This window comes from Microchirus variegatus (genome assembly GCF_963457635.1).
Source record: "Microchirus variegatus genome assembly, chromosome: 2".
Classification (NCBI taxonomy): domain Eukaryota; kingdom Metazoa; phylum Chordata; class Actinopteri; order Pleuronectiformes; family Soleidae; genus Microchirus; species Microchirus variegatus.
The window spans coordinates 72,924-82,500 of record NC_139803.1 but is presented as its reverse complement, the minus strand read 5'-3'; the positions used below and the strand labels follow the sequence as shown (position 1 = coordinate 82,500).

The 9,577-nt window shown below is 50.7% G+C and overlaps 1 protein-coding gene across 1 annotated transcript in view; it reads left to right on the top strand.

The window, feature by feature from the left end:
* iqgap3 (IQ motif containing GTPase activating protein 3) overlaps nucleotides 1–9,377 on the top strand; it is a 12,588-nt gene extending 3,211 nt beyond the window's left edge. The window contains exons 8-36 of the mRNA XM_083910335.1: nucleotides 1–46; nucleotides 138–219; nucleotides 468–622; nucleotides 802–962; nucleotides 1,069–1,184; nucleotides 1,403–1,551; nucleotides 1,617–1,707; nucleotides 2,084–2,251; nucleotides 3,097–3,239; nucleotides 3,435–3,605; nucleotides 3,679–3,762; nucleotides 3,916–3,987; nucleotides 4,064–4,133; nucleotides 4,241–4,449; nucleotides 4,860–5,012; nucleotides 5,148–5,311; nucleotides 5,383–5,607; nucleotides 5,697–5,837; nucleotides 5,910–5,994; nucleotides 6,663–6,895; nucleotides 6,981–7,113; nucleotides 7,221–7,323; nucleotides 7,418–7,547; nucleotides 7,669–7,756; nucleotides 7,873–8,085; nucleotides 8,168–8,331; nucleotides 8,398–8,523; nucleotides 8,858–8,966; nucleotides 9,212–9,377. The exon at nucleotides 1–46 is cut by the window's left edge and continues 118 nt beyond it. Of these exons, the coding sequence (XP_083766461.1) occupies nucleotides 1–46; nucleotides 138–219; nucleotides 468–622; nucleotides 802–962; nucleotides 1,069–1,184; nucleotides 1,403–1,551; nucleotides 1,617–1,707; nucleotides 2,084–2,251; nucleotides 3,097–3,239; nucleotides 3,435–3,605; nucleotides 3,679–3,762; nucleotides 3,916–3,987; nucleotides 4,064–4,133; nucleotides 4,241–4,449; nucleotides 4,860–5,012; nucleotides 5,148–5,311; nucleotides 5,383–5,607; nucleotides 5,697–5,837; nucleotides 5,910–5,994; nucleotides 6,663–6,895; nucleotides 6,981–7,113; nucleotides 7,221–7,323; nucleotides 7,418–7,547; nucleotides 7,669–7,756; nucleotides 7,873–8,085; nucleotides 8,168–8,331; nucleotides 8,398–8,523; nucleotides 8,858–8,966; nucleotides 9,212–9,325 (3,898 nt within the window). The 3' untranslated portion in view covers nucleotides 9,326–9,377. The remainder of the gene's footprint in view (nucleotides 47–137; nucleotides 220–467; nucleotides 623–801; nucleotides 963–1,068; nucleotides 1,185–1,402; nucleotides 1,552–1,616; nucleotides 1,708–2,083; nucleotides 2,252–3,096; nucleotides 3,240–3,434; nucleotides 3,606–3,678; nucleotides 3,763–3,915; nucleotides 3,988–4,063; nucleotides 4,134–4,240; nucleotides 4,450–4,859; nucleotides 5,013–5,147; nucleotides 5,312–5,382; nucleotides 5,608–5,696; nucleotides 5,838–5,909; nucleotides 5,995–6,662; nucleotides 6,896–6,980; nucleotides 7,114–7,220; nucleotides 7,324–7,417; nucleotides 7,548–7,668; nucleotides 7,757–7,872; nucleotides 8,086–8,167; nucleotides 8,332–8,397; nucleotides 8,524–8,857; nucleotides 8,967–9,211) is intronic.
* The last annotated feature ends 200 nt before the right edge of the window (nucleotides 9,378–9,577 follow it).

The window sequence follows — 9,577 nt, the reverse complement described above, 5'->3', positions numbered from 1 at the left end:
CTGGTACCTGGAACAGCTGTCAGCTGACCGACAGCAGAAGGCACAGGTACACACACTCACACACACACACACACACACTCTGGTGCTGTTTCTGCCCGTCTGACTCCTCCCCCTGTGACCTTTGACCTCAGGACCAGGGCTGTGTTGACCCTCTGGACCCTGACGAGCTGCAGGAAGCAGTGAGTGCTGCCAACGAGGAGGTTCAGAGAGCACACAACAGTAGGTCACATGGTCACATGGTCACATGGTCTTTACTTCCTGTCACACAAACACAGACTTGAGTCTTTGTGTGGTGTTGCCATGGTGACGGCTGTGTTTTTATGATGATTTTAAGTGTCTCAGTAGGTTAGCATTAGCTTGTTAGCACCTTTCTATATTGGCAAACACAGACACGTTACAGTGTCAACATTAGCTGTTCTTATGGTTTATGATATCTGTGTGTGTGTGTGTGTGTGTGTGTCTCTCAGTGCAGGCAGCAGTGCAGTGTGTAAACGACGCTCTGCGTGGAAACGACCCCCGACACACACTGAACTGTCTGATGACCTCTGACCTCCAGCTGCCTCCACTGTTTCCTTTTGCTGCTGCGCTTTATCACAGAGAACTGAGTCTGCTGCAGAGACAGGTGACACACACACACACACACACACACTGTCACACACACACACACACACTGTCACACACACACACACACACACACTGTCACACACACACACACACACTGACACACACACACACTTGTATTTTCCTTGGTGAAAAAACCATGTGACAGCATTGACGTGCGTTTCCTCTCGTCTCCACCAGGGGGATCTGCAGCAGGAGGAGCTCTTTGTTGCCGTGGAGATGCTGTCAGCTGTTGCTCTCATCAATCAGGCTTTGGAGGCGGGACACCTGCAGCAGTTCAGCTCCTCATTGGTCAGTCCATCTGCAGGACTTTCTGAAGTGGACCACGCCCACATGGACAGGTAAGACCGTTTATTTACCCCTGGTGGTGTGTTCAGGTACTTCAGTATCTGTCTGACTGTCTGTCTGTTTACACCTGTCTGTCTTTCCCCCTGGTGGTGTGTTCAGGTACTTCCAGTGTCTGTCTGGTGTGAAGCAGCAGCTGAGCTCAGAACTACTGACCTGGAATCAGCTGCAGGAAGGAATCAATGCTGTCAACAGTTCAGTGAAGGAGGAAGATCAGGGTGAGGACATGACATCATCACTGATGACATCACTGATGACATCATCACAGATGACATCATCACTGACGTCATCACTGACGTCCACATGCTGTGACTCACATGTTTCTCTCTGTGACCTCTGACCCCTCTCTCTCTGTGACCTCTGACCTCTCTCTCTGTGACCTCTGACCTCTCTCTATGTGACCTCTGACCTCTCTATGTGACCTCTGACCTCTCAGAGCTGCAGGTGGTGCGTCTCATTAACGAGGCAGTGTTCAGTGGAGACTGTGAGCAGCTGATGTCAGCTCTGCTGCTGCCCTCTTGTGGTCTGAAGGAGCTGGTGCCTGCTAACGTCAGTCGTTACCTGACGCTGCTGAGCAGAGCTCAGGTGAGTACACACACACACACACACACACAAACGTGTAGTCATGTGACCTCCTCCTGTCCAATCAGCTGAGCAGAGAGTCTGGAGCTGACCTGTGGTTGGCTGATATCCAGGAGGAAGTGAGGAGAGCCAATCAGCAGAGTCAGAGAGCTCTGAAGTGTGAGTGACATCATCGTGTGTGTGTGTGTGTGTGTGTGTGTGTGTGTGTGTGCACTAACTGTTGTCCTGTGTGTGTGTGTGTGTGTGCACTGACTGTGTCCTGTCATACCTCAGTGTGTGTGTGTGTGTGTGTGTGTGTGTGTGTGTGTGCACTGACTGTGTCCTGTCATACCTCAATGTGTGTGTGTGTGTGTGTGTGTGTGCACTAACTGTTGTCCTGTGTGTGTGTGTGTGTGTGCACTGACTGTGTCCTGTCATACCTCAGTGTGTGTGTGTGTGTGTGTGTGTGTGTGTGTGTGTGCACTGACTGTGTCCTGTCATACCTCAATGTGTGTGTGTGTGTGTGTGTGCACTGACCTCTCCTGTCATACCTCAGTGTGCCTGGCGGTGGCAGCAGTGAACCAGGCGGTGAAGGAGAACAGAGTGAAGCAGACGTTACGTGTTCTGTCTTTATCTGAACTACAGCTGCAGACACTGATGTTCAACTGTGCTGAGATTTATCAGAGAGACCTGATCTGTGAGGTCACACAGAGACGACTCAGAGGTGATACAGACCACTGTAGACCACAACAGACCACTGTAGACCACTGTAGACCACTGTAGACCACTGTAGACCAATACAGACCACTGTAGACCACTGTAGACCACTGTAGACCACAACAGACCACTGTAGACCACTACAGACCACTGTAGACCACTGTAGACCACAACAGACCACTGTAGACCACTACAGACCACTGTAGACCACTGTAGACCAATACAGACCACTATAGACCACCACAGACCACTATAGACCACTATAGACCACCACAGACTCTGATACAGATCACTACAGACCACTACATACCTCTACAGACCACTACAGACCACCACAGACTCTAAAACAGACCACCACAGACTCTGATACAGACCACTAAATGACCACTACAGACCACTACAGGGTTAGGGTTAGACCACTACAGACCACCACAGAACACCACAGACTCTGATACAGACCACCACAGACCACTACAGACTCTGCTCCAGACCACTACGGACCACCACAGACCCCTACAGACTCTGCTCCAGACAATTACAGACCACCACAGACCAATACAGACCAATACAGACCACCACACACTCTGCTCCAGACCACAGACCAATACAGACCACCACAGACTCTGCTCCAGACCACTACAGACCGACATAGACCACCACAGACTGACACAGACCAATACAGACCACCACAGGCCACCACAGACTGCTCCAGACTACTACAGACCACTACAGAACGACATAGACCACCACAGACCACTACAGACAGACACAGACCACTACAGACCACTACAGACCGACACAGACCACTACAGACCACCACAGACCACTACAGACTGATGTTTCTGTCCTCAGGAGACAACAGGAGTCCCTGGGTCAGAGTCCGGCTCCAGGACCACTCCTGGTTTTACTTCCACCTGAACAAACTGGAGGGAAAATGGGAGAAACCTGAAGACTTCATTCAGAACAATGTCTTCATGGACAGAGAGGACATTCAGGTGAGGAGGACATGGGGAGGACATGGGGAGGACATGAGGAGGACATGAGGAGGACATGGGGAGGACATGAGGAGGACATGAGGAGGACATGAGGAGGACATGAGGAGGACATGGGGAGGACATGGGGAGGACATGAGGGACAAAAGTCTCATCATCTCAACATCAACAACAACAATGTCATGTCTCCGCCTACAGGAAGTGGTCAGCGGCGTGTGGAGGTCACACAATCGCAGCGCCCTCTGGAGGAGCAGTGAGGCCCTGGTCATCGGTCTGCAGGCGACCTGTCGAGGCTTCCTGATCAGACGAGAGCTGAGGGCTCGACGACATCACCTGATCACACACACACCTGCTGTCGTCATCATCCAGGTGAGTGACCTCACCAGCAGGTGGCGCCGGTGGGCGGAGTCAGTGTGTCACATGTCCTTGTCTCTGTTGTCAGTCTCACTGGAGGAGGTTTGTCCAGCAGAGGGCGTACAGGCAGAGGCTGCAGTACCTTTACACCAACTGGAGAGCTGTCGTCAAGGTAACCAAGATACACACACTGTGTGTGTGTGTGTGTGTGTAGATACACAAACGTGTGTGTGTGTAATTACACAAACCTGTGTGTGTAGATACACAAACCTGTGTGTGTGTGTGTGTAGATACACAAACGTGTGTGTGTGTGTGTGTGTATCAGATCCAGTCCATGGTGAAGATGTGGTCTCTCAGGAGAAAGTATCGAGCTCGTCTGAGCTTCTTCAAACACAACGTGAGTCTCGTCGTGTCTTTACGTCACCACACACACATCCATGCACAGTGTGTGTAGTAAGTGTGTGTGTCCACAGGTGGGCGCTGTCATAAAGATCCAGGCCTTCTTCAGAGCCAGCAGAGCCAGAGAACAGTACAGGATGCTGGGTGAGTTCACTCTCTTCTCTCTGCTCACATCATCATCATCATCATCATCATCATCGTCCTCTTCCTCTGACTCACTCTGTTGTTGGCTCCTCCCCTTTCTGTGACAGTGCACTCGGACACGCCCCCCCTGTCTGTGGTCAGGAAGTTTGTCCACCTGCTCGACCTGGGTGACGGTGACATCAGAGAGGAGGCGGAGATTCTGAGGCTGAGGGAGGAAGTGGTGAGGAGCATCCGCTTCAACCGCCAGCTGGAGACGGATCTGGACCTGATGGACCTGAAGATCGGTCTGCTGGTCCGCAACCGAGCCACGCTGCAGGTGACACGCGCTCTGAGCGCATGCTAAGCTAGCTTCTTTCTGAGCTAATGCTAAACTAGCTCTGTCTCTGAGCTAATGCTAGTCTCTGAGCCAATGCTAAACTATCTTCTGTCTCTGAGCTAACCCTAAACTAGCTTCTGTCTCTGAGCTAATGCTAGTCTCTGAGCTAATGCTAAACTAGCTTCTGTCTCTGAGCTAACCCTAAACTAGCTTCTGTCTCTGAGCTACTGCTAAACTAGTTTCTGTCTCTGAGCTAATGCTAGTGTCTGAGCTAATGCTAAACTAGCTTCTGTCTCTGAGCTAATGCTAAACGAGCTTCTTTCTCTGAGCCAATGCTAAACTAGCTCCTGTCTCTGAGCTAATTAGCATGAGCACAACATGGCTTCACATGACGGTATGTCCTCCAACAGGAAGTGGTTTGTCACTGTAAGAAGTTGACAAAGAAGAACAAAGATCAGCTGAAGGACATGATGGACGTGGAGAAGAGTAAAGGACTGAAGGCTCTGAGTCGAGACAGAAGAGACAGACTGGACGGATACCAACACCTGTTCTACCTGCTGCAGGTACACACACACACCTGCTGCAGGTACACACACACACACACACCTGCTGCAGGTACACACACACTCACACACCTGCTGAATGAGTGTAAATGCAGCTGTGGCCCCTCCCCCTCCCTCCTGGCTCCTCCCCCTCAGACTCAGCCTCTCTACCTGGCTCAGCTGCTCTTCCTCCTCCCTCCATCTGGCTCCGCCTCCTTCATGGAGACGTTGGTGCTGAGTTTGTTTAACTACGGCTCAGACAGACGTGAGGCGTTCCTGCTGCTGCAGCTGTTCACCGCCGCGCTGCGCTACGAGATACGGTAACTATGGTAACTATCGTAACCCCACACACACACACACACAGAGCAGCTAACGATTGATTATTGATCAGTTTGAAGGTGGAGCAGCCTCAGGACGTGGTCACAGGAAACCCCATCGTCATTAAGATGCTGGTTAACTTTTACCGCCACAGCGGCGGAGACGGCGTCCTGAGAGACGTTCTGGGTCCAGCGCTGAAGGACGTCCTCCAGGACCGGACTCTGAGCATCAAGACCGACCCAGTGGAGGTTTACAAGACCTGGATCAACCAGAGCGAGAGCCAGACTGGACTCAAGAGGTTCAGAGTGCTGCTCACCTGTCTGTCTGTCTGTCTGTCTGTCCTTCACCTGTCTGTCTGACTGACTCACCTGTCTCTCTCTCTCTCAGCTGTCTGCCCTATGATGTGTCAGCAGATGGCGCTCTGTCTCACCCTGAGGTTCAGAGACGTGTGGACATCGCTGTCATCAACCTGAAGAACCTGACGGAGAGAGTCTTCAAGGCCATCAGCTGTAACCTCCACAGACTGCCGTACGTCTGTCTGTCTGTCCTCTCCTGTCTGTCCTCTTCTATCTGTCTTCACCTGTCTGTCTGTCTTCACAGGTATGGTCTTCGTTACACAGCAAAGGTCCTCAGAGACTCCCTGAGGACAAAGTTCCCGGAAGCCAGTGAGGACGATCTCTACAAGGTCAGAGGTCATGACAGATGTTTATGGTCTGGGGTTGATTGACGAGGTCTGTCTGGGGTTGATTGTCGATGTCTGTCTGTGGTCGATTGACGATGCCTGTGGTCGTTTGACGATGTCTGTGGCCGATTGACGATGTCTGTGGGCGATTGACGATGTCTGTGGTCGATTGACGATGTCTGGGGTCGATTGACGATATCTGGGGTCGATTGACGATGTCTGACTGTGGTCGATTGACGATGTCTGGGGTCGATTGACGATGTCTGGGGTCGATTGACGATGTCTGGGGTCGATTGACGATGTCTGGGGTCGATTGACGATATCTGGGGTCGATTGACGATGTCTGGGGTCGATTGACGATATCTGGGGTCGATTGACGATGTCTGACTGTGGTCGATTGACGATGTCTGGGGTCGATTGACGATGTCTGGGGTCGATTGACGATGTCTGGGGTCGATTGACGATATCTGGGGTCGATTGACGATGTCTGTCTGTGGTCGATTGACGATGTCTGGGGTCGATTGACGATGTCTGGGGTCGATTGACAATGTCTGTCTGGGTTTAATTGACGATGTCTGTGGTCGATTGACGATGTCTGTCTGTGGTCGATTGACCATGTCTGTGGTCGATTGACGACGTCTGTGGTTGATTAACGATGTCTGTGGGCACAGATTGTCGGGAACCTGATCTACTATCGCTACATGAACCCGGCCGTCGTGGCTCCAGATGGCTTTGATGTGGTGGAGCGCTCGGCTGGCTCCGCCCTCCAGCCGGAGCAGCGTCACATCCTGGGAACCATCGCGCGCATGTTGCAGCACGCCGCCGCCAACAAGCGCTTCCACGGAGACGGACGCCACGTCAGAGCGCTCAACGATTACATCGGCCAGACACACGGCAGGTTCAGGTCTGTACCCGTGACCTGGACGAGGGCTTACTCCGGTCCAGCAGGGGGCAGTGTTTGTGTCACGACTGCTCATTGTCTCCAACAGGAAGTTCCTGGTGTGTGTGTGTGACGTCCCAGAGCCTGAAGAACGCTTCAGTATGGACGAGTTCTCCGAGCTGCTGACCCTCACCAGACCGGTCATTTACCTGTCTGTGGGAGAGCTGATCAACACACACAAGGTAAGACCTGGACCTGGACTCAGTCTGGACCTGGACTCAGTCTGGACCTGGACTCAGTCTGGACCTGGACTCAGTCTCAGTGTGTGTGTGTGTGTGTGTGTTTTCAGCTGTTACTGGAGCACCAGGACGTCTTGTGTCCATCGTCCTCTGACCCGCTCAGACTGCTGCTGCAGGACCTCAGATCAGTTCCCTCCCTGCAGGAAGTCATTGGTACTGCACTTTTTATTGTGATGGCTCAATGTTTGGAGAAGGAGAAGAAGAAGAAGAAGCAGGAAATTAAAGTTCTTAAACTTCCTGTTCTCAGGAGAGTCTTCGTCATCATCGTCATCATCAGATCCAGGTCCAGAGTCCGTTCTGTCTCTGACTCTCACCAACAAATTTGACATCTTCAACGACTCTGTGGACAAACCAGACGCACGGGGACTGTTGCTCAGGTACCTGTTAGCCTGTTAGCTTCGGGCAACATGAGGTTAGCCTTTTAGTTTCAGCAGCCAGAGGTGAGTTAGCCTGTTAGCTTTAGCAGACAGAGGTTAGCTTCATTTGTTCTGTCTTCAGTGTCAAACAGCTGATCATCGACGTCATCAGAACTCAACCAGGTGATTGTTTGAGTGACATCCTGAGAACGAGGCCGTCCCATGACCAGGTAAAACTGTGACATCATCAACCAGAGTTCTCACTATGAATACTTGTGTGTGTACTTGTGTGTACTTGTGTGTGTACTTAGTTTCAACACAGCTGCTGACACCTCTCTCCAAACAGGAAGTGCGTCATGATTGGCTGGTTCAGCGGCGAGCTCGACAGGAAGCTCAGACTCCAGACAAGTTGAAGAGGAACCAGTCGCTGGTCGCCAACGGCAACCTGAGTCTGGAGGAGAAGAAGAGGAAGATCGTGAGGAATCTTCATCGTCTGGAAGGACTCGGAGTCCTGAGACCAGATCAGAGCCAAGACCAGATCCTGCAGATGGTCGCCAAGGTAACACACACACACACACACACACACACACAGGTGTCCACTGTTGCCATGGCGACCGGCTCACGTCACGTGTCGTCACCAGGACATCCGTCAGCAGCGTGTGCGGCGTCAGCGGCGGGGGGCGGAGCTTGTGAAGCTTGGCCACACCCTGAAGAGTCTGCAGATGAAGAGCAGCTTCCACAGTGAACAGGTGGACTTCTACAGACATTACATCACTTCCTGTCTGGACAACCTGACCAACAACAGGTAGACATGGCCCCGCCCCCTCACTCCGTCTCACACACACACAGATGCTGACTCAGTGTCTTACAGTAAATCCACCAATAAGAAGACGGCAGAGATCAAAGGGAAGAAGAAGCTTCCAACGCTGAGCTACAGCGCCACCAGGCTGCAGGAGAAGGGAGTGCTGTTAGAGATCCAGGACCTGCCGCCCACTCAGTGAGTCATCATCATTGTTACACACTGTGACATCATCATGATGACATCATTATAACACTGACATCATCATCATGATGACATCATTATAACACTGTGACATCATCATGATGACATCATCATCATGATGACATCATTATAACACTGACATCATCACGATGACATCATTATAACACTGTGACATCATCATCATAACCCTGTGACATCATCATAATAACACTGTGACATCATCATCATAATAACACTGTGACATCATCATCATAACCCTGTGACATCATCATAATAACACTGTGACATCATCATCATAATAACACTGTGACATCATCACTGTGTGCAGGTTTAAGAACGTGGTGTTTGACATCGTTCCTGGTTCAGAGAACGGAACGTTCACAATTAAGACTAGATTTATGGGAGTAGATATGGAAGAGTTTCTGCTCAACTACCAGGTCAGTGTGTGTGTGTGTGTGTGTGTGTGTGTGTGTAATGTGTGTTTATAATGTGTGTATGGGGGTGTGTGTGTTTATAATGTGTGTGTGGGGGTGTGTGTGTCTGTGTGTGTCTGTGTATGTTTATAATGTGTGTGTGTGTGTATGTTTGTAATGTGTGTGGGTGTTCCTAACGTGTGTGCGTGTGTGTACCTAACATGTGTGTGTATGTGTGTGTTCCTAACGTGTGTGTGTGTGTGTTGCAGGAGCTGCTGCAGCTTCAGTACGAAGGCGTCGCTGTGATGAAAATGTTTGATAAATCAAAAATCAACGTTAATCTGCTCATTTTCCTGCTCAACAAAAAGTTCTTCAAGAAATGATCAGAGTGACACATCTTTGTCCACACTCCACTATCTCTGATCCACTGTCAGAGTGACACGTCTGTCTTTACACTCCTATCTGTGTTTATAATCAATCATCATCTCTGTTGATGAGTGACACGTCTGTCTTTACTCTCCTATCAGTGTTTATAACGATCATCATCTCTGTTGATGAGTGAGACGTCTGTCTTTACACTCCTATCTGTGTTTATAACGATCATCATCTCTGTTGATGAGTGACACGTCTGTCTT